The sequence below is a fragment of the Talpa occidentalis genome, unplaced genomic scaffold, assembly GCF_014898055.3.
Source record: "Talpa occidentalis isolate TD23 unplaced genomic scaffold, MPIMG_talOcc4v2.1 talOcc4.16, whole genome shotgun sequence".
Taxonomy (NCBI): domain Eukaryota; kingdom Metazoa; phylum Chordata; class Mammalia; order Eulipotyphla; family Talpidae; genus Talpa; species Talpa occidentalis.
In genome coordinates this window covers 1994759-2018273 of record NW_023601653.1, presented here as the reverse complement: position 1 = coordinate 2018273, position 23515 = coordinate 1994759, and the positions used below count along the sequence as shown (strand labels likewise).

General features: G+C 63.2%; 1 protein-coding gene across 3 annotated transcripts in view; it reads left to right on the top strand.

Annotated features, from left to right (window-relative positions):
* PARVB (parvin beta) overlaps nt 1-23515 on the top strand; it is a 56612-nt gene that overhangs the window by 11240 nt on the left and 21857 nt on the right. For 2 of the 3 annotated variants that reach the window (XM_054695988.1, XM_054695987.1), the window contains exons 2-3: nt 21048-21137; nt 21696-21766. In XM_054695988.1, the coding sequence (XP_054551963.1) occupies nt 21048-21137; nt 21696-21766 (161 nt within the window). Of the gene's footprint in view, nt 1-10152; nt 10191-21047; nt 21138-21695; nt 21767-23515 lie in introns of those variants that run through there. The other variant, XM_037513403.2, reaches the window with a different exon arrangement.

The following is a 23515-nucleotide window of genomic DNA, read 5'->3' as shown; positions in this document are numbered from 1 at the left end:
GGCCCATCCCCATTGTAAAACCCATCACTGCCCCAGCACCCAGTGGCCTAAGGCGCCAGAGATTAGCTAAACTAGAGATGAGCTGACAGCAAGAAAGGACCCTTGCCGCTGGCAGTAAATTCCAGCACACCCCTCCAGCAGAACAGACTCAGGCAGTATCCTGACGCTATTAACATGCTCCCCCATTTTGGGGTGTGACTCTTGGCCTGCAGAGAGTCATCACCTCCCGGACTATCAGTAAAGCCCACTTTTGTCTGATAATTTTGGCTTCCTTTCTTTTCTAACAAGCTCCATATTTGCCCTGTTAATTTATAATACCCCGTTAGTGTTTCTTTGGTGTGTGATTGGTGTTGATAAATTTTTGGTTTTTGCTTTTTAGTGAGTCTCCTTCCCCTTCAGTCTTGAATGCTAATCTTGCAGGGTAAACGATCATAGTTTTTTCTTTGAGTACTTTAAAGTCACCAGGGAGGCCTCTGCTCTTTCGTCATTTACTCTCAACAGCCTTGTTAGTTTGTGTCTCGGAGCGTGTCTGTGTGGTAGTATTTGTTTGGAACTCTGAGTGCCTTGGATGAGGAAATCTGGTGGTTTCTCTGTTCACATGGTAGATACCTTTTGGCTGTTAAAAAAACAAAAACAAAAACAAAACCAAGTCGCCGCTCATGCTCCAGCATAGGTCAGCCCAAGCTGCTCCGTGAAAGGAGGGAGGCCCAAGCGCGGACAGCGTGTGCCCCTGCTGGTGTGCAACGCACGGATAGGATTTGCGCGGTGCGTGAGGATGGCTGTGGGTAGTGACATGTTCATGGTTCTCTCTTCCATGCCGCCAGCACAGATGATTTCTAGTTTTAATTATTTCTTGCTAAATAGCCTTTGGCACTGTCCGGCAGCTTTCGGTGGACAGTCTCACCCGCCCTGGTGGTCTGCGGAGAGGGGTGTCTAGTTCCTGCACAGCTCGCTCCCTCTGCTGCCCGCTTCCTGCCATTTATCCTGGCGGGCGGGCGTCTCTCCTCTGGCTGGAAGTCACTCACCTCCGAGGCTGGGGGGGGAGGGGGGGGAGGCCAGGGCTGACTGTAGGAGGGGGATGGGCTCCTGGCCAGGAGGTGGAGGAGAGCTCCCTCCACTGGCCACCCCGGCCTGTCTGACAGAGCCCGGGTGTAGGGACGGAAGCTGTGAGCCCCCAGGGCCCGGCTGCTTGTTATCTCCTGTGCCAGCCCTTCCTGGCCACTCCTGATAGAGGAGGCAAGAGGGCGCGTCTTCTGGAGCAGGAGCATGTGCTGACCCTGGAACGTTCCACAGAATCCAGCCAGGACCACCCGCCGTGTTTGCACCGGCTTATTGGCTGCGCTTGCTCAGCAAGGGAGAGCATGAGTCCAGGGCTCTTATCACTGAGGGCCGGCAGCCACCTGAGGTGCCACGGCTTTGAGGATTAAGCAGATTTGCCAAACGGTTGGCGGGCCAGGGGTGAGGGGAGGTGGAGGCTCAGGGGTGTGGAGCTGGGGTCTGTTCTTGAGTGTCTCCTCTACGTCAGCACCCTTTGCCGTTAGGGCTGCAGCCTTAGACCTCACAGGCCTGGTGGGTGCTGCTGTGACCCCAATTCACAGATAGAGAGCCTCAAGGGTAGAGGCCTGGGTCTTTTATGCTGGCAGACTGCGGGGGGCAGAGCGTGGCCCCAGTCCCAGGCAGCGTCTCCCCACTCTTGGGCCCTGTGCACCTGAAAGATGCGTGTGAGTAGCTGCTGCCCAGAACCCCACACACAGCAGCAAATGAAACCCCAAAACAAGGCACTCAGCAGGCCCTGAGGAGGTGCCTTTAATGGGGTGAGACTGTAAAGACACCCTCCTCACTCCCACATTGAGGGCCAGTCTCAGCTGGGAGTGGGGGTGCTTTCAGCCTCGTGTCGGTGATGGCGCGGAGGGGTGTCCTTGGGGAGCAGGCCTGAGAGAGGACGCAGCGGGGCTGGCCGGGCACCTGCAAGGGCACTTGACGTGGGTGTGCCCTGCCCTGCTGCTGCGGCTCATTCCCTGGGGAGATGGATGGAGGGGCGTCCTGCCCTGTCCTGGGGGCACTGTGTTGTGTTCGGCCCCTCCCTCAGAACCAGTGGTTGGAAGAGGGGGCCGCTCCGCAGTGGGGGTGGGGTCCCGGGACACAGCCCAGAGGCAGAGTCGCATGTGGAGGGCGTGGCGGCTGGGTGCTGCCCATGTCGAGGCTGAGGCCCTGCAGTGCTTGCTTCGCTCGTTGACAGCTCCCGGCAGTGCCCGGGGAGAGCCAGTGACCCTGGGGGGGACCCTCTGGCTCCCGTTGCAGGCACGGAGCTGGACTTGGCTCCTTCCCAGGGCAGGGCCAGGGGCTCAGCCGGCCACTCCTGGGGACGGGAAACCTGATCTCACCGCAGGCGGGAAACTGAGGCCCCAAGGGGGTGGGGCCCGGCGCCTACTGAGGGGTCCGCGCCTACCGAGGGCTGCCTAGGCGTGGCCCGTGGGCGCTGGGCTAGGCTGTCAGCCCGGAGCCCCGTGCTTTCCCGTCTCCTCTCAGGCCGGACAGGAGCGGGAGGGTCTCCGCTCGGGGTCGCGGGGCGAGTGGGTGCGGGCGCCGCTCCGCGCTCTGTGGCAGGTGTGAAGAGGAAACCGCGCCGCCAAGAGTGAGCGCGGCCGCCGAGTGCAGGCCGCGTCCCGGATTCGAGGAGCTTCTCCAGCCGTAAAGGGCCCTTGGAGGCGGCCTCCACGCGTTGGGTTTTCTCTTCCTCGGGGCTGGAGCGCCCAGCTTTTGAGGCGTGATTTCTGAGCCCTTGCCGGGAAGCTCCGCGACGTTGGTGGCCCCCAGAGCCGCGCGGGACATGCTGCCAATTGTCTCGTTTCTGTTGAAGGGGCCGGGACGAGGGCGCAGCCACCCCACTGGAGTCGGTGGCCTCAGGCTCGGCCTCTGCTGGTCTCTGGGGGGCCGGACCCCAGTCGGCGCCAGCTTTGGGCACTCGGGCCTTGAAGGGGCTGAGTCTGACCCGCCCAGATTCCTCTGCTTTCAGCCCTTCTATGGCAGGGGTCGGCGAACTGTTACTGTCAAGGGCCAGAGTGACTGTTTCAGTCTTTCTGTCAACTGCTGAAGCCCGGCCTGTGCGGCACAGGCAGCCCTAGGAGATGCCAGCCAGGGGGCAGGGCCATGGCTGCTCCCCCAGCGCCGGGCACAGGCTCAGTTCCCACACGGAGCTTCCAAACCCTGTCTCTGGCATAGATTCTGCTTCCCAATTTGGGGTATGTTTTAAATCCCTCAGTCTCCTTAAACTGTTGTTAACAGGAAATCCCGACAGTCCCCGCAACCCCACGCTCTGCCCTTGTCCAGACTCCGCCGGCAGCACTGGGCGGGGAGACCCGACCTGCGCACTTGTCCCCTTTTGACTCACTGGCTTGAGGGCTCAGCCCTGTCCCTTCTGGGGCAGCATGGTTGGTGACGCCTCCCCACCTACCCCGGGGGTGTTTGCAGAACTGCACACCACACCTGATGGAACGGCCTCGGGCGCCCAGGGGCATCCTCAGCATAGGCACGGGCCCCAGAGGTGATGGGAAACTGTGGAGAAGTGACCACGAGCCGAGGCCAGCCCAGTGGATTTGTTTGTTTGTTTCTTTTTAAAGATTTATTTATTTATGCATTCAAGAACTGGGGTGCAGGCCAGAGGTATGGGAGGAGAGAGAAGTCACCAGAGACAGAGCAGGGAGCAGAACAGGCAGATCCACTGAAATCCACTGCTGAGGGGAGCAGCGGAGAGACAGGAGAGGTCTGCTGCGCCCTGTGGGTTGCTCCCTGGCCGGGGATGGAACTCGTGCTGCAGTGGCTGCAGACAGCTTCAAAGGTTGCATCTTAACTCCTTGCGCCACCAGGGAGGCCCTGGCCCAGCGTTTATCCCCACCCAGGGTGTGCACCCCTTTTGGGCTGGGGTGCCTGCCTGTGTCATAAAGCCCCTGCTGTTGCCTTGGCTGCTGCCTGCAAACTGGGTCTGCCCGCTGCAGCAGCTGGGAGGAAGCACAGTTCTGCGAGGCTTCAGCCAGTCAGCCCAGCGCCTGCCTGCCAGCTAGTGGAAAGGTCTCTCCTGGCAGGTGTCCTGTAATCAGAGACTCAAGCTTGGCTGCTGCAAATTCTCTGCTGCAAACTCTGGAGGATTCTTGTAGAGTAGGAGGAAGGCCAGCGCTGTCCCTCGCTCAGCTGTTCATAGGCAGGGGGCGGGGAGGGGTGAATAAGGACCTGGGGAAGGTTAGTGTCCCGTGACTCCGCCCAGGTAACAAGGAAGCCCGAGGCCCTGGATGGGGCCAGGTGAGCGGCTCCAGCCTCAGGTTACCCAGGGGGTAAGACGGTGCAAGTGTGCAGCCAGCCACCACGGGCCAGGAAGCCCCACAGCCTCCTGCCCCGCTCTGGACGGAAGGAGCTCCTGGCTTCGTCAGCGCCGTGGGCACGATGAACATGCCCCGGAGCGCTGGCTTCCGTCAATACTGCACATCCGCGCACGGAGCGGTCTCGAAGCCGGGGAAGGTCTCTGTTGCAGATTGAATTGTGTCTACCCCGATGGTGCCTCAGCTCTTTCCGTCCCAGCTGCCGCAGTGAGAGGCCACTGGGCCCCCCTGCTGCCGTGGCTAGTGTTTGGACCTGCCACAGCCTCCCCGGGAGAGGAATGAGCAGACACACCAGATTGGCTCGCTCGTCTCCGTCCTTGTCACAAGGCCTCCCACTCCATCGGGCAGATTCACTGCGAGACTGTGGGCGTGGAGCAGGCAAAGCTGAGGTGGTCTTGAAGCAGAGGTCTCGAGAGTGACCACCTCCTCCGTGCAGTCCACCTTCAACAAGAGCCCCCGGCCACCCTCAGCTGCATCCAGCCTCTGCTCTGTAAGAGCAGCCATGGGACGGTGGAGGCAGACCTGATGCCCCCCGGTGCCTGGCGAGGAACGGTCAGCTGGTGCCCCCGCCCACGAGACAGAAGCTGTGTAGGTCTCAGTCCTAGGCCATTGACTGTGACTTATTTGGAAATGGGACCCTGGCGGATGTGACTACGATGTACATGAAGATGAGGCGTAGGGTGAGTTATCAGGCTTTCGCCTGCCTCTAGCCACTGACGGCCTCCTGCGGTCTTGCCTCCTCCTGGGCTGCGCACAGAGGCCCGGGGCCGAGGGGATGTCCGGGAACGGACATCCGGTTCTCCCTCCCCCGACAGTGGCTCTGGTCTGATCACTATATGGGGCCCACAGCCCACAGCTCAGGACTGCTGCGTCAGTCCCGGCCACGTGGGCTTCCTCTGCCGACCTTCCGCTCTGACGCCCCGGTGCCCCCAGCCAGCTGATGGCGAGGCCGCTGGGCGTGCCTGGATGGGCCCTGGGTGCCTGGGAGGCTGCGCTCACAGCCCCTTCCCGCTGGGGAGGACCAGGGAGCCGGTGGGCCCTGCTGGGTGAGCCTGCTGTAGGCAGAACCCCCCCCCCTTTTTTTTGGCTGCATCTCTCAACTGAGCAACAATGCTCAGCTTGTGAACTTAGAGTTCCATTTGTGAGAAAATTAAACACATTTAAGAGTAAATTGTATTAGGGGGTTTGTGATCATTAGCTAAGTAAATGATTTTTGAAAAATGTAACGCAGCGAGCGGGATGGCACGCTCAATAAGTATCTGCTAGAACAAAGGGTAATTTTATGAGCCGATCAAATCATATATAATGGGATTATTCGGTTCTACAACGAATGGGTGACTGGAGCAGCAACAGCTGCTAAAAATAATCTGTGTGTGCGTGAAAAACCCAAAGGCCAGAGAAGAGGCTGTGCGGGGTGTCAGCCTGAGCCCGGGAGAGCTGCTGCTGGCTGCAGGGGCTCCAGATGTTTTGACGCGGTCACAAAGGACTGGTCTCTCGGATAAGCATTAACAAGTCTGTCCCATATTTCTGGCAATTTCTCCCTTGCTTGACAGGTCTGTCTGCTTGCGCCCCAAGGAGAAGGGAGCTACAGCAGTCGTTGAAAAAAGCAGGCAGGCGCCTCCCGTCTCCTTGCCGACCCCTTCCCCCGCCTTTTTCCCCTCGGATGGACACCCCGCCCTCTGCCAAAGAGCAGGACGGTGGTCTTCCGGACACGAGTGCTGCCTCCTCATTTGTCGACAAATTAAACCACTTTCCTTTTCCTCAAACGCTTTCCTTTTATTGGCTGAGGGAAACTGAGGCCGGCATTCGGTAACACTGTGGCCGGGCGGGGCAGGGAGACAGGGGAAGCTGGAGTCCGCCCGTCTCGATGGTGGGTCTCAGCTCTGAGTAACCGGGCTGGGGGGCCGGCGCGTCCTTCACTTCCCTGCGTCCTGGTGGTTCCTTCAGGCTCGTTGTCCTTGGCTCGTGGGCACATCCGTGCTCCTGTCGTCACGTGGCCGCCCCACCGCCCCAAGTATGTGTGTCCAGTTTTCCCTCGTTCCTAGGAGCCAGGGAGACCCCCTGCCACTCAGGTAGCGGCGGGACGGGTGCAGAGCTTGTCCTTGTGATCAGGGCCGACGGGTGAAGGAGTCCTGGAGCCCTCGTGGCTTTTCAGGTTTGTAGTGGGAGCTGCCGGGTACGCGGCAGGCCTCCCAGCCCCCGCGAGTCTTCCCTCTCCTGCGCCCTCCGGCGTCCTCCCGTGGCCCTGCTGCTCTGCTCCCTACGCTCTGCAATTCCATTCTTTTCGCTCTTTTGCTCTCAGCCCAGGTGAATCCCATCTACACACGCCCACGCCCCCCTCCGGGTGCCGCCATCGGGCCGCAGGGTTCCCTCCTCTATCCTGATGGCGGGAGGGCGGGAAATGCCTGGTGCTTTACTTACCCCACGCTCGGCCACCGCGTCTTCACTTGGCCCCGTCTGCAGAGGCCCTGCCTCCAGTGAGGACGCATGGACAGGCTCCTGGTAGCGGAGAGGGTGATGTCGTTTTGGAGTTGTTGGGTTCGGGTTTCCCCAGAGCTCCCCTTTCACCAGCACCCCGAGTTCCCAGGCGAGTTTCTCCAGGACACCGGGGCCTTCGTTGGACCCGAAAGGGCAGGTTTGTTACAAGAGGGAGAGAAGAGTGAGGGACACTTGCATGGACACACACGGGCGGAGCGGGCCGCCCCCGCAGGGACAGGAGTGCAGAGAGGCCCGCGCAGTCGCGGGCGGGCGGCCTTGAGGGGAGCTGCCTCTGGCGAGGGGCTTAGTGCAGAGAAGGCCCGGCGGGGTCCAGCGCACGAGAGAGCTGGGGATGAGCAGCACCTGCAGGGGCACCGGTGGGCAGGGCTGCTGCGGCCGGGGCAGGGAACGTGGCTCGCTCGTCCAGGGAGCGGCCTGTCTGTCGTTGACTTTGACTACACCGTGTAGAATGTGGAAGGGGCCGGGTTTCCACAGTGGCCCCACTTCAGGATCCTCACTTCAGGGCCACACTCCTGACCCTCCCTGCAGCCTCTGACACCTGTGGGGTCTGTGCTCGGGACCCGGGGCATTGGTGCCCGAGGATCTCGGTTCCCACAGCGGGTCGGGGCCGTGCTACCCCCTCCCCACGTCGAGCGTGGGCCGGGGTGAGTGGGTGTCGGGGCTCGCGCTGCCCCCTCTCCCGTGTTCCCGTCCTCACGCTCCATCAGCCAGTGCCCGAGCCCCACCGGTGACGATTCCTCCAGCGCTGTTATTTTCGGAAGTCCAGGCGTGGTGGGCATCAACCGCCAATGCAGGTCGTCTGGTTTTATCTTGGTATCTCGCGTTCCACGTCATCGTGAAGGCTGCTGGCTTTGTGGTGACAGGATCGCCCCCTTTGCCCAGTTTTCCCGCCAGCTTCCCCTTCTGGCCTGTCACTGCTGTTTTTAAAACAAAGACAAGCAGGACAGGAATTGGGCGTAACAGTGAACCAGCCACTTAGAACGGCGGCTCGGGCCCTTTTGTTTCTGCGTTTCTTTGTACTCAGGAGATCACTGGTGGGTCACACAGGACACCCAAGGGCGCCGTCCGCCGTCGGGTGCAGAGCTGCCAGGGCGAGGCCTCTCTGAGCACCGCTCGCTCGCCCGTGTCTTCCCGCTCGCCGGCTCCAGGGCTCTGCTCTAGGCTGGGCGGGGAGTGGGCAGGGCCCGGCTCTCCTGTTTTCATCTGTCCAAGCCCCCGCCTGGGTTTGCCGGGGCCCGCGGCTTGCAAACTGATTGGCCCTTTCAGATGAACGTCTGCGTTGTTATTTGACTCTAGGCAACTTCCCCACCATAAGATAAACAGCTTTTTCCTGACGCGCACGCCTTTAAAATAAAAACCGCTCACCCTCAGTTTGAGGCATGCGTGCCCTGGCACCACGTCCAGCCTCTTGTTCTGGGGCGGGGCGCGAGGGCCACCGTGTGGCCTGGGGTGCGGGTTCTGGGTGTCCCCGCCGGGTGTCGATCTAGTCGCAGCAGAAACACGCGCCTCTTCCCTTTGAAAGTCTCACTTAGCTTGTTTGACAGGTACAGAGACGTGTCATGAAACAGATGCAGAGACTGCTGTCATCTGGTTTTAAATAGCACTTGTCAGTCTCCCAGTGGCGTCTGCTCAGATTAACGGAGGGTGGCTGTGACACCCCAGGGTGGCCCCCTCCCTGCTGTGTGCTCTGCTTGTCATCAGAGGAATCTTCTGGCTCCTATTCTGACAAGGTGGGGGGACATCGGCGGTGGAAGGGCTTCTTGCCCTGGGACTTGGTGGCTGCTTGTCACAGGGCATCTTGAGCTGTGACATCCGGGGTGAGAGGATGAGACAGTTGAGCAGGATTCACGGGCTGAGCCTGCAGGTGAGGACGGAGCCGGAAGCCAAGAGCTGGGGCTGGAAGCCCGTGTTCCGGGGTGCGTGTGACGGAGCCAGGGCAGAGCAGGAGGGGCCCCATCTCCAAATCCACTGCGGGGGATGTTGTGCCTCCACCAGAGTGGGGGCCACCTGGGCTCTATGCCCACAGCCCACGGACAGGTCTGACGTCGCTAAGGAGTGAGTGGGGCGGGAGCCGCGGGGTGGGGGCTGGGGTCCCCTGATTGCTTCTGCCATGGGTCTGGCCCTCCTCTTGTCCACCTTCTTGTGTTTGAGGAGGTCCGCTGGGCTGAGCCCCGCTCCCGGGAGACGTTCCTCCAAGCCCCCAGCCCAGCATCCACCCCCCAGGCAACACACGACGTGTTTGCTGTGTGTCAGCTTGAGGCGCCTTATTCCACAGATACTGTCCACTCGCGGGCACTGAAGACCTGGCCCCCTGTCTCCTCTGACCTCACACCCCCAGCCTCTTGCAGCCCAGACGCCGTTCTCGGCTGTGCCGGGCATTGCTGACACTGACATCAACAAAAAGCCCAGAGACACGGGCAACGTGGCACTGGACACTCTCCTGCTTGGCTGACCTGGGATATGCGGGTCAACCACGCAGCAGCCTGGGGGTGATTATGAACAAGAGTGGGGCCCTGCACACCCCTGGGCAGCCCCACGAGGCTGGTGGCCACTGTCCACCGACCGTGCATACAAGGATGCCAGCGCAGGTCACCCGGCCAGAGGTGACCGGTGGACCCTGGGACTAGGCGGCGTGTCCAGGCCGCTGGGGCGGGGCTCGGGGTCCAGGAGGCCGGGGGTCTCCTTCCACTGCCCTGCCTGGCTCCCCAGCGCCATCTCCCACAGCCGCCCGCGCCCACCCTCCGCGGTCCGGGAGGCCTCCTGCGCGCTTCTGTTTTCTGGTATTTGACTTCCGTTGTCGTGGAAACGGGGCGAACCGTGTTCCTCCTCGGTGCCCGTCCTGATGTCCTGGGAAACCACAGGTGCTGCCGGGGGACGAGCCCGGGTCCTGTGCCAGGAGCCCCCGCTGAGCCTCACCCCCCTCGGCGCCGGGCGCCGTGCTCCCGGCCCCTGCGATGCTGGAGGCTGCCGGCAGCCGCACACGCTTCCCGCTGGGCCGACAGAGGTGCCTCAGCCACGGCGGGCCCCACACCCTCTCCCAGGTTGTGGCTGCCTTGTGGGGAGCGGCTGCTTGCCCGTGAGCCGTTGCCCGCGAGCCAGGAATCCCCTTTGTGGTTACAGGCGCTATCGTCTCCGAACAGCCCCGTCCGCTCGCGCGCTGCATCCCGTGACCCTCCCCGGGCTCCCGCAGGGCCCTTGCCGGGACTGCAAGTCACGGTGGCCCCCGCCCCATCGTATATGAAGCCCGCGTCCCCCATGCCCCGTCCCTCGCCGCTCCGTCCGCCTGCCTCTGAGGCCTCCGCCGGGGCGCCCTGTCCAGTGAGTGCCGCCGCCTCCGATCCCTCCCGCAGAAGCCCAGCGGGGCCGGGGGCTCTTCTCTGCTTGGGGAGAACGTTGTCTGGGGAGGGGACCTGGGCTGGCGTTTCTGGGGAGGTTAGTCGTGGCAGGACAATGAGGGAGGCCCCCGGGGGCCTGGAAGGGACGTGCCGAGGAGCTCCCCTCACTCTGGTGGGGGTCGCGGGGCGCTGGCCTGGAAGAACGGCGTTTGGAGCGTTTTCAGGGACAAGTTGCAGCGAAGTGTTTGGGGGGGGCCTGCTGGGACGGGCGTCTTGGAGAGGACTGAGTCCATCCTTCCCTCCCGCTGCCCATTCTTGATCAGAGAGCTCTTGTCCACTCCAGGCGAGAGGCCTGATCTGCCTTTTTCTGGGAGGCAGGAGCTTTGTGCTGGGCGCTGTGGTGAGCCCTGCTGGGGCCTGGGCAGCTGGCATTGTGCTCTGACCCTGGCTTCCTGCCTGTGCGGTGGGCAGCGACCAGCCGATGGGTGCTGAGCCTTCTGGGCCCCAGGGACACTCCCAGCCCCGCTGAGCTTCCTCTTGTGCGGCTCCACAGCAACTTTATTTTGCAGTTTAGGAAACGGAAGCCCAGAGAGGTTATCTCACCCGCCCCGGGCCACACAGCAAACGGGAGTTAGCTGCCCCGCTCATCCCGGGCGTGAGGGCATCACCGGGCCTGCTGGGGCCTCACGCTAGGGAGGGGTGCGCACGCATCCTCCGTCGGCCCCTGTGACGGTTCCTGCTCTTTGCTTCAGGGCCCCGAGCCCCGGCAAGCGTCCTCCTCCCTAGCAGGAAAAGGGCTGTGCCTGGGTGCCCTGGTCCCTGGGTCCGCAGCTTGATCCGGGGAGGGCCTGGGAAGGGGCTGGAGGCCCCGAGTACCCCTCCACTGGAGCGTGTCCAGCTGCGCGAGCTGGGGTGGAAAGGAGCGGACATGCAGGTGGGCTGGGGACTCTGACGTGGTTTGGGGCTCCTGGTTGCTCCTTGAAGGTCTTCCCTCCTAGGGTCCTGCCTGGGGAACCCAGGGGGCATGGCTGTGGGTCTCCAAGACCTTGTTGGCAAGTCTCACATCTCTTTAGGGTTCCGGGGTTGGTCCCAGCCCTGGTGGGCCAGCTGGAAGGCCCTGCTGCCCCCCGCAGCCTGGTGGGGACGAGCCACCAGCTGCAGTCACGTCTGCCAGACCCCTGTGGGGTCACAGGTTCTGGGACGAGGACGCACCAAGCCCCCCCACGCCAGTGCCTTGGAGCGGGGTCTGCCCGGCGCGTGGTGGGTTCTGGCTGGGGCGGCTCTGCAGGGTGCGCGGCGGCGAGCGGCCTCTAGAGGGCGACGTCCTTCCGGCGTTTTCCGCTCCTCAGCGGGGCCTCCCCTCTGGAGGTCGGTGCACACAAGGCAGGTTTTTTAAGTGACTTAATGATTTAATCTTCCTGCTTTCTCAGCAGCCGCACCCGGGCGTCCCTGGACGGGGACATCAGCCCCCGGATGGATGCATGTGGGTCCGGCAGCACGAGGCGGCTGCGCTCGCAGCTCGGGCCCCTCCGTCCCAGGCCGCCCCGGCTGCTCTGTGTTAAGCACAAGTCTCTCCTGCCGCGCTGGGCTGGGGCTCCCGAGTGCTGGGTCCGGGCAGGCACCGTGGCGGTTCCCCCTCCCCGCCCGTGGGACATCCCACATCGTGCCCCGGGACCCTGGCTGGCCACAGAAATGGGGGGCTACTTTGTGTGCTCTTGGTTTAATTCTGAATTTTGGGGGGCTTCACCCCAGCCTCACCTCTGCTGCTTCTAGCCTGTCCCCCCTTGTCATTGCCCAGCGACAGGTTTCTGTGGCCACTGAGGAACCACCAAGGCCAGCTTCCTTGCTGGTGGACACGGCAACCGCGCCGTCTCGGATCCGGTCACTCACACCCGGACACTTGCCTTCAGATTGGGAGGGACGCGGTCAGGAGGCACTTGAGCTGGGCCCTTGATCTGGGGGGGCCGGAGGTGAACCCTTCTGGGGACGTGGGAGAGCGACCGCAGCTGTCCATCAGAGGGCCGGGGGACCGGGCAGCGAGTGGCGGCCAGGCCTCTTGCCCCCGCCCGGCCCGGCCCTTTGTCGGCGTCCAGCACACACGCGCGGCCGCAGCCTGGCCTCACAAGTCGCGGCAGTCTCCCCGCCTCCGCAGGCTCCCGGCCCCTGCGGTCCCGGCCGGCCTCAGCTGGCCATTGTGGACTTTGGGGTGCTCGGCACTGCTCAGGAGCGGGCGGGGCTGGGCTGTGTGGCTGGCACGGCCTGAGCGGAATCGTGCGGCCTGTTAGCGTCCGCGGTCAGTGCTCCGTGCGCCGGTCCAGCCGAGAACCCAGCGTCTCAGATGGCGCCTTGTTTCTGGCAACGCAGCCGCTTCAAGGTCTGGATTCCTTGGGACCCCCTGGTGGGCGTCCGCGACCCTGGCATCATCACAGCCACCCCTTCCGTGCCCCCGGCTGTTGGGGTTCAGTTGCGTCCCGGTCTGTTCAGGTGGGCACAGCTTGGGGGGGCTCCTGGGTGTGCCCGGCCCGCCTCCAGGGCCGAGGGCGATGGGGCTCCACCCCGGCCTTCTCGGAGCCCGAGCCTGGCAGGAGGCCCCCCCACCCCAACCCAGCTGTGGGGGTCTGCAGAGGCCGCGTCTGCGGTTCTCCGCGGCCTGCGCCGCCTGGACTTGTTGGGCGACGACTCTCGTGACTCCGCCCGTGCTCCCTGCCGGTCACCACAGCTTCTCCCCGCGCGCCGGCCTCGTGTTCAGTTAGTGCCGCGCCGGCCCTAGCTCCAGGGCGGGCCCTTCCCACTGCGTGCAGAGAGGCCGCCTCTGGGAGGGGTCGGGCGCTGCAAGGCCTCTGCCCTCCTCGCCTCCCTCCCCGTGGCACCGCCAGGCTTGGGGCTTGGCAGAGGGAAGCGCCCTTTGAGCCCGGCGGCCGCAGCCGGGCAGAGGGGGTGTCTGCAGCGGGCCTGGGAGTGCGGCGCTGCCGCTGGGCCCCTGCGCCCCTGGCGGTGGTCCCGGAGGCGTGACCCGCCTGGCCCTGGGCTCCCCAGTGGGGCCCAGGGCTGGGGGAGGGGCCTGGGCTGTGTTTGGGGGGCAGTGGGGGACAGAGGGGAGACCTGGTGGGCCTGTGTTCTAGGGCAGTCTTGGGCCCCTGGTGGGGGTGGGTGGGAAGAGGGGAAAGAGCGGGGGCCCGCGGCGGCCAGCACGGACGCCCCGACTTCAGCAGGCGCCCCGCTCGCCCCCAGGGACTCTTCTCATGCCTTCGGGCAGGCGGCTCGAATCCACTGACCCACTTGCTTTCCTCTGGAAGAACCGACCCGACGGGCTCTTGTCCCGGAAGGACCGGGCGTCCTTTAGGAAGCAGAGCGGCTCCTCCCTGTCCTGGTTTCCGCAGCCCGGCGCGGCCTGTGCTAAGCCTGACATTCACGGTGGCCGAGGAGCCCCTCGGCCCGTTCTCCCGCGGACAGCTGGCTTCCTGCCGTTCTCACGTAGTTCCCACCTGGGGGCAAAGGATCGGGAGGGCATGAGCTTTGTGGCGCCGGCCTCTGCGCTCCAGCTTCTATGACGCGCCTTCACGCTCAGCGGCGTGGGGCTCAGAAGCCCCCGCCGGACCCGCTCCGGGGTCTGCGGCAGGTGCTGGTGTAGACGTGCCCACGGCAGGGGGCTGGGGGATGTTGCTCTGGGGGCAGCTTGTCCCAGTAAGGCCCTAATTGCAGCACAAAAGCCTTCCTCTGAGTCCTCACCCTCCACGCGGCCTCTCGCGGTAATTGGGTTCTTGGTGACCCGCGACTGGGGCTAATGTAAGCCTTAATGGAAACTCTCTCTTCCTCCCAATTAAGTGTCTGGAGGTGGGGTGTTCTGCAAGAACAGTCTGTTCCCAGTCCTTCTGACTGCGTGTCTCCTGCCGAAATCCTCTACCCAGCTCCACTTTGCCCTGCAACATCCTGGTCATCTCGTCTGTGGGTGTTTATGGGGTGCTCGTCCAGGAGTGGGTGGCACGGGCAGGGCCTGGTCCCCTGGCAGTCTTCTGGGGGGCAGGGAGACGGGCGCCCCCACAGCTACGGGAGAGGGGTGAGGGTTTATGACTGTCTCGTGTGCTGGGGGCTCTGGGGAGCCCTAAATCGTCTGGGAGGTGGGGGTGCAGAGGAGTCTGGGGGTGGATAGGGTGAGGTTAGCCAGACAGCGAAGGCCATTTGGGGCGGGTGGTGGGGAAATGGGGAGGTGTAGGGCAGACACGAGTAGTTTGGGGTGGCCCTCTTGGTAGGTGAGCGGGAGCTGCAGCTGCCTGGTGCTCGGAGCCTTGCAGCCCCACCTTGGGCAACCTGCCCCCAGGCTGTGCCTCCTTCCCTCTCTGGTCTCCTTCCTGCTGCCCCTGCCAGGGGCCCCGGGGACACACCCCGTCATTCATCTGTCCATGCTCTAACTTAGTTTCCACGGCAACATGTGAACGTCTTCAAAGGTCTGCTCCATGCCCCCGCCACCCCTCCAGGGGTGAGGCTGGTCTGGTCGTTTTGGAGCGCATCCTTTCCCTCCTTTCTCTGTGAGTTTGTGCACACAAGTAGCTTTGAGTTTTCTGTACAAAAATATCTTGCTGAATTTGTCCAAACCTGCTTTTGAAACTCAAAACTGATGCACGTTTTGCACCTCCCTGTGCCAGAGGCTGCGCTGGCTGTGGGGACCTCCCCCCAACCTGCTGCCTGCACCAGACTCTCCTCAGCGTGAGGGCAGGCCCTGGGGTCTCGGTCACCTGCCCCTTAGTGCCCAGCCCCTCTACCCTGACGTTTGCTGGACGAGTGGGCTGCACAGCCCAGGTGGCCGCTGCTGCCCAGGACCCATCCTGGGCGGTGAGCGCTTGACTCGGGTCAGCACCCTCACTGGATGTTGCCTTATTGAAATGCTTACACGTTTAGTTTGGCCTCTAAACTGACTTTCATTTTGAGAAATGAGATGGAGCCTTGTGCCCCAGCAGAGCAAACCCCATAAATCACACGTTCAGCTGAGCGAGCCTGACCGTTTGGGCCACGCTCAGGCTGCTTCCACTTCCTGCCAGCTTGTCAGCAGCTCAAACCCGTCCTCCCGAACACCGCAGCGGGGTAGAGGGACATAGAGTACCAGCTCATCACGAGGGCCCGATGTCCCCCCTACAAGGCCGGGGTCCACACTTCAGCAGCAACTAGCCAGACCAACCTCTTTAAAGGTGAGGACGGCCTCGTGGCGGCCACTCCGATGGCCACGCCGCTCCTGCCCGATGGGGTCGGGAGGACACCACCTTCCCGCCGCGGGCCCTGGGAGCCCCCAGCTGGGCTCACCACCTCCAGGAAGGACCGGGCCTTGGGTTCAAGATCTTTACAACTGGATACGCCGCAGATAGCGCACCCTTTTGATTTGGGGTCACCGCTCTGTCTGATCACCTTATCCTTGGGCATCAGACCGACGGCCCCCCACTCCCGGCACGCCCGCCCCCCGCCGTGTGGAGTCTGCATTGCTCTTGGTAGATCTCATTCGGGCCTTATTTTAGCTCCTGGAGCTGTGAGAGCTTCACATGAAATAGTTTGATTTATTTTTAGAAGAATGCTCCGTTCAGAAGCGCCTTGTGGCCGATGATCCGATTATGTAATTATTCCGATAAATTATAGCTTCTGCAGAGAGACCCTCCCTGATGACCCCCCTAAGGTGGAAGCCGGGGGAGAAATTCGTAGAGAGTCTCACTCCCCCCAGCGCCCCCACCCCAGCCTCATAGGCAGAGACTTGCTAGGGGTCCCCCTTAAGCGGGCCGAGGGGTCCGCCCGGCCCGCACAGGCGCTCGCTGTCCTCTTGCTGGTGACGCTGAACCTGTTCAGGGACCGAGGTGGATCGGCTGAGCCGGACGCGGGTCTGTCTGGAAAGGGGCTGTTAAGTGTCCGCCCGTTGCCAGCCTCCTTCAGACGTAGAGCCAGGAAGGAGCCGCCGTTGGGGTTTTCTCTTTGATCCTGGTTCAGATGGGGTTGGGGGAGGACGCTAAAAATGTTCTCCGGTCTTTTGTTCCCGCTGAAAACCAGGGCGCGTCTATAGGATGTCAAAAGGCACCTCAGGTGGCCGGCGGCTCAGCTGTGTTGAAATGAGACGCTTGGAGAAATGTCAGGAAGTAAATGCAGGGGTCGCCCTGCAGCTCCAGGCTGGCCACTCGCTCAGCCCCCCATGGGGGCCCTTTTATCCTCCCTGACCCCCTCCCATGAGCCCCTGCACCCCATCTTTGCAGGGGTGGCCGAGGGGAGCGGGAGCCTTTGTGCTGTGGGGTTTGTGCCTTCCCTCTGCCGCCCGGCTCTCTGCGCCAGCCGCTTCCAAACTTGTGTTTTTCTAATAATGTCAAAGAGAAAAAGAAAAGCCGCCTAAGAGCCTTTTTTGGAAAGAGCCTGGATATAAATAAATAAATGAAAACCATACAAAGAAGAAGATTTTTTTAAAAAAATCAAAGGAGGAACCTTTGCGTTTGGCCCGAGGTGTAAATGGCGGGCTCCTGGGGGGACGCTTTCAAGTGGCCAGCTTTTCCTTGTCAGGCCCCCCTCTGTCCCCCGCGCAGTGATTCCAGCAGGAGAGGGTTTTGTTTCAAACCTGGCAAGTCCCTGGCTGGAGGGATGGGAAGAGCATGGCCGTGGAAGCGCCCCCGCGCGCTTGCTCACCCGAGCGCGCCCCCATTTCCTCTTCCTGACCTTGGTGAGGGCGGCCGCATGGCCCAGGTCATCTGTGGCTGAGCTGGAATCTGCAACCAGCAAACCGACTCTGGGGTTCTAAGCCCTTCACGGTTCTGCCCCTTAAATAGATTTAAACACCTACTGTGTGCAAGGAGCTAGTTAGCACTGATGTGGGCACAAAACCCAGGAAAGAGGTAGTTCCAGGGCTGTGTGGCCTAAGCTGGGCAGAGAGCAGTGTGGGCAGGGAGGGGAACACCCAGAGGGCTTCCTGGAGGAGGTGGCCTTTAAGCTGTGACTTGAAGGTGGGTCAGACTTCGCCGGGCACAGTGACCTGCAAGAGCAGATGGCACCAGAGTCTGTCCTGACTCCGAGCCCCACTGGGGATACATGCCAGGTGCTTCCCATCTACCAGATGCTGACCCACCCGGACCCTCCCTCCCTTGGCTTGCTGGGAGATGAGCTGAGTGGGCATCCTGGAGGGTAGCAGGCACATAGTAGGTGCTACAGTCCCTTCCCACAGGCAGGAGCATGAGTCGGACATTTACTGTGAACTGCAATGGCTGAGGTTCCACATAAGCCCAGCTCCTCTGAGAGCTCCTGAAACCTGTGGTTGCACCCACCCTCTGCACCCCCGGCTGAGGGAGGAGCAGCGTCCCCAGGGGGCTCTCGTCCCAGCCAGCGCCCCATCACGCTCCCTCTACCCTCCGTGCACAGCCGAGTCCCGCGCCCTCGGGCTGACCCTGGGGTGGGCGACCTCGGTGCGGTGGGATGAGCTGGCCTCAACCCCGTGATCGGCGTTGGGTTTCGTGTGGACCAGGGCGAGGCTCTCAGCAAGGGCACACGCGCAGGAAAACTAGCCCCAGGCCTTGTGATTCGCACCCAGGCCCTTTGAACACCGCCCTGCGCCCGACGCCCCGCCCCGCGCCGACTGCTCCGGTGACTCAAGGGGCCGGCATCTCCGTCTCTGAAGAGCTTGATTTTCTGGCACAGGAACCAGCCCCTTAAACCACAGCATTCCCGGGATGAGTGGAAACACTCAGCTGCAGGGAGCGGCCGGGAGGGGCCCCTCCGGGACGGCAGACAGACCTTCAGATGATGGTCATCGGGCCTGGCCCGGGCTCCTCAGCTGAGGGCCCCTGGGAGGACACTCCCAGGCTGTGAAGAGGGGCATCCAGCTGGACACGTCACCCGAATGCTGGGCAGAGTCCAGAGCCCCTTCTCTTGAAAGATGGATTCTTGCCATCGTTCAAGTCTTTCCGTTGCTGCCTCCTCCAGGGAGCCTCCCACGGTTCTGCTGGGACGAGGGGCTGCCCGTTCTTCATCACTCCCTTCTCTGCCCCTCTGCGGAGCCTGTGTCCTGAGCCGGGAGCTCAGGGCCCTGCTCCTCTGTGAGCCTCCCGGGGAGGTGGTGCTCGCCCGGCCGCCCCCAGGGACAGGCGGAGAAACGGAGGTTGAGCAGGGAAGGGATTTGCCCCAGCTGCACACCAGCACGTGACAAAGTGGGGTTCGCACCGGGACTCTGGGGCGCAGTGCTGGCCACCACCGGCCATGGTTTCCTGCCGCGCGCCCGCCCGCCCGCCTCGGGGCCTGTGTCCCTCGGGCGCGCGCTCGCCAGGCCCTGCGGAAGGAGCGCTTGGCCCAGGGCCGGTGTTCTGTGAGCACACTGCGCATTCATTAAGGTCGTGAGATTCCCGGCTGCTCAGGGCTGTCTGATGTGCTCGGGTGATGTGGAAATGCTTGATTTCATGTGACCCAGTTTCCGTGCTTTGAAAATGCGCTTCTCTTTCACCCCCACCCCCGGCCCGCGATGTGGAGCTCAGGCATCAGGCCCTTCTGGAAGCCTTGCCCCCCGCAGGCCCGTCTGTCTGAGTGAGGGGATGACCCTGGGCGGGGCCGGGGTGGGGGGCGCAGCGCTTGATGCGGGCTTTGCTCGCTCACCACCCGCCTCACCTGCACCCTGAGGCCCCCCGGGCACCTCTCTGCTTGTCTGAAACCAGGGTCTTGGTTCCTCTGGGACCACCAGAGCCGCCAGCACCGATGACTGTGACTGGGCCCCGCCCCTCTGACCCTCCCCGAGCCGTCAGCGGCGCTGGCCGGGGCACCGTGCTCGAGACGGCTCTCAGGCAGTCACCCCTTGTCCCCCTGCTGCTCTGGAAGGCTCTTAGCTGGTTGAAGTCCTCTGTGCAGCCCCATATGCATGAAAACAACCCCCGGACCTTGTGTTCTCTGCTTTCTCCACTGGCCTGGGTGGCCCGTGGGGTGCTTGCAGTTTTGTGGGGGCCGTGGGGCAGGAAGGGGTCTCAAAGCGCAGTGGCGGTGGCTGCAAGGGGCGGCCGGCTCCGTGTTGGCTGCACGCGTGGACAGCCGGGGCCGGCTCAGGAAGGCACAGCCTCATGCGGGCACAGAAAGGGCGGCAGAAGCAGCTCGGGGAGGAGCCGAGACCTCTGCCCGCGGGGGACTGAGACCCACGGGGCGGCCCTGTGCCCCAGGCGGGGCGTCCTCAAAGCCGCTGAACATCTGGGCGCCTGCCAGGACGTCTGTGCCATCTATAGGTAGAGCGAAGCGCTGGAGCCTCTTGTGTATTTAAGGATGTACTTTTGTTCGGAAAACAAAGAGACGTCAGTGCGTGGGGTCTGTTCTCAGGACGGCCCCGCCCCCGTGGGCTGGGTTCAGGGGCGCCCACCCCAGGCTGCCTTCCAGCCTGGGGTGCTGTCGGGGGAGGATCCTGCTTTTTCTTTTTTGTTGTGGTAAAATGCAGTTAACACAAAAGTTGCCATTTTAGCCCTTGCTGGGCACAGTTCACTGGTGACAAGAACTCCCCTCCGCGGCAACTCCCGCCCCGCCCCCGGCACGCTCCAGGCCCAGCTCTCTTCAGCCCGGGCCTGGCCCTGTCTGTTCTGAATCAGCTCCTCCGGGGAACGCACGTAAGTGGCGTCAGTCCTTGTCCTTCTGTGTCTGGTTTATTGCCGTGGGCGTGTGGGCCTCAAGGTCCACTGTGGCGCGGCAGCTGCTGGGATTTCCTGCCTTTTCCGGGGTGCGTGATGCTCCACGCCTCCCTTAGTGGCCCTGGGTTGCTTCCCCCTGGCCGGAACCTTGCTGCTCTAGAACATGGGGGCACCCAAGAGCCCCCTTTTCTAAACGTCTCATATCTGGGTTTTCCCTGATCGTAGCAGTTGGTATTTGGGGGCCCCACTGCTGTCATCCTTGCCAGGGTTGGAGGGTAGGTCCCCAAAGCTGGATCAGTCTGGATTGTCCACCACATGTGGGCTTGGGCTGGAGGGGTGACGTCATTGCTTCATTTAGTCCTTCTAGGAACCCTGACTTTTTGGGGAAACAGGCTCAGAAAGGGGACTTGCCTGGGGTCTCTCTGCCAGCGGCGGGGGACCACGCTGGCCTGCCTGCTGCAAAGCCAGCTGGCCGCGTCCCCTGGGGGCTTACCACCTCTCGGCCAGGGTTGGAGGGGCTAAAGCTGCTAATGGCGCGAGCATTGGAAGGAGGTTTTCACCTTGAAAACCGTCTCACTGGAGAGGGGACGGCGTGGCCCACCGCTGGTGGGAGGACTCCGGGCCGCCGGCGTTGCTCTGGTCCTGCAGAGGTGCCCCAAGGACTCGAGGCGTTTCCTCTGGGGTCTCTGCACTGCGGGGTCCATGTCGCCCCCCGTCCCGCTGTCTCTGGCCCTGCGGCTTTGGTCCTCCCCGTCCCCCGTCTACACAGCGGGCCTTCCAGGCAGAAGCCTCTGGACCCGCACTGCTGGGGCCTGCTGTGTGTTCTGTTGTCCTGGCCCTGCTTCCTGAGAACCTGGCCACCAGCGGTGGCAGCGTCTAGCTCCGGACTCGCCTTTAGTCCTTCACGGGACGGGCCCCGCTGGGGCACCCCGATTTCTCTAGCCTCGTCACCATCGCCCCGGCTCCGTGGGTCTCAGCAGCCGTGGGCAGATCTAGAAGCATCCAGAAGCTGCTGTGTCTTGCTCCTGTGTCCCAGAGCCGTGACGGGGAGGCCGGGCTCTCCAGGGACGGGTCTGCCTTGGGGGAGAACTCAGGGTACGTTTCCCCGACGCAGCCTGAGCCGCAGCCCCCGAGGAGTGTCTGTTTGCTGCTTCAAAGACAGGAGTGATTTCTGGGCCCACGGCCCGCGTGTGCGGCCACGGCCTCCGTTCCCCCTGACCTGCTCTCTCCCCCCGCAGTGACTGACCTGCAGGAAGAAGGCAAAAATGCCATCAACTCGCCGCTGTTCCCTGCGCTGGTGGACATTCACCCTGAGGACACCCTGCTCGGTACGGGCCCCGCGGGGCGGGGCTGACGCGTGACGGCCACGGCCTCTGGAACAGACATCCCGCGGCCGCCGCTCGGGAGTCTGGGCCCTTAGACACTCAGACTTGTCCAGAGAGTCTGGGCGGAGCAAGTCGCTGCTGCTGTCCCGTTCAAATGTGCCTCCTGTTGCTTTGGCTGGTGAGGCCAGCAGGTCCGCAGGGGACAGTCTGGTCACACTCCCGGTGTCCCCAGAGCCAGGCGGGTGCCGGCGGGCCGCTGGGAATCACCTGGGGCGGAGGGAGGGAGGGAGGGAGATGGGGCCGGAGCCTTCTGGTGGTTTTCAGGGGACGGGGTGTGAGGGCCAAGGAGAGTGGGGCTTTGGTGCCCCTGGATTCGGTCCGTGGGCTGCTCCGGACAGGGTCCGGCTGGGTTGTCTGTGCCAGGCGGGGTGGGGGCGTGAGGCCGGGGGTGTGGAGTGGTGGAGCCTGTGGTGGGCGGCCTGTGGGCCCGCCCCCCGGAAACGCAGGCCCTGCCCCTCACCTGTGCGCTCACGCTGACCCCGGCTCCCCTGTCCCCCACAGAGGAGAATGAGGAACGGACGATGATCGACCCCACTTCCAAGGAAAACCCCAAATTCAAGGAGCTGATCAAGGTAAGGCGGGGTGTCTTGGCTGGTCTCCCCGACAGGGCACTGCTTTGGGGCTCAGGCTTTGTGGACAAAAGGAGGGACTGAATGTTGCGTTAGGTCAGGGGGCAGCAGGACGCGCAGGTCAGGGCACTGAATGGGGCTCTAGGGGGCCAGGACCAGGGCCCCTCCAGGCCCCCCACACGGGCTTTGTGAAGACGTGGGAGGGGCAGCTGGGCCTTGCAAGTTGGCTTGAAACTCTCCAGCCTGGTTGGGGTGCGGAAGGGACTCTGAGACCAGGTCCTGGAGCCCCTCTGGCCCGTCCTGCTGAGGAGCCCCCAGGGCCAGCCACCTGCCCCGGCCACCCCCCTTTCCGTGGAAGCCACGTGCCCGCTCGCTGGTGGGGGGGGCTGGCCCCCACAGCAGGGCAGAGGCCAAGGGCCGGGGCTGCAGCCTCTGCTGTCCATCCCCGTGGCCCCACCAGCCCCAGCAAGCGCGAGGCTTTATCTGCAGCTTTTGTCCAAGGGGGTGGCAGTCTCGGTTGCTCTACCCTCAGCTGCCATCAGACTTCACACGGGGGCCCCCAGCCGGGCTGGTGCTGGGTGCTGACAGCAGCCTCGCCCCTTCAGCCCAGACGTCGTCAGGTCAGGCAGCCGTGGATGACACACGGGGGGCCGGGGGCGTCCGGAAGACCGTGCCTGGCTGTGCGGGTGACAACAGCCTCTTAGGATCCCCCCTCGGGTCCCCTTCCAGTTGGGAATTTATCAAACTTAAACCCCAAAACTATGAAAAGAAATGGCAGAAACCAATCTTACAATACTAGCCCCCGCAGTGGGGACCACCTAAGCGCTTTGGGGTAGAAACGTGTCCTTTGGGGTCCAAGTCCGGCTGCCAGGTGCCTATAGGGCGAGCACCCCCCAGATCACGGGCCCCGGGACCCCTGGGCACTGGGCCTGCCCCACCTCAGCCCTACCTGCTCAAGCACGAGCCCCATACGTAGCTCCTTTCTGGGGTGTGCTGGGGTGACACCTGCCACGGGCATCTGTCGGGACAAGTGGGGGCCGTGAGGCCGGGGTGCATGTCCTCCGCCCACCCTTGTGTTGGTCCTCAAGGCTCTGGGCGTTCACTGCCCCCAGGCACTGGCCGGAGCACGCTGGACGCCCTCACTGGGGTGGCCCTTTCGGCTCCCCGCAGGTCCCACGCTCCCTGCACTCAGCGCTGCTGCTGACCACTGACCTTTACGAGGGCCGGCTCCGGCCCAGCCAGACCTTTGCAGAACTAGAGGTTTCTAAGAACTAACGTCGAAGATGTCAACTTTGGGGCCCACCCCCAAATGCTGATTCTTGACTTCGGTTACCTCGTTTATCTTAAGATTTCTTTTCCCGAATCCCACTTTGGTGTTCTGAATAGAAGTTGCAAGGGACCCGGCCTCTCAGCCGCCAGATTGTGAGCCACGGGGCACAGTTAAGCGGCAGAAGCAGGAGGCACCGATTAGTCAGGGCTCTCCAGAGACAGACGACAGGCCGTTTATAAATACCCAGAGGAGTGCGTGACAGGCGGCCCACGTGACTGCGGAGGCTGACGCGTGCCCGGCTCTGCCGTCTGCAGCTGGAGACCCCGGGGAGCCGGGGTGCAGGTGGGGCCCAGGAGGCCTCCCTCCCCCGGTCAGCTCAGGCCCTCAGTGGTCCCGTGTGCCTGCCCACACCATGGGGGGCATCTGTCCACCACGTCCACGCCAGTGTCTCCCGGAAACAGACACACGGGAGAGGTCACTTA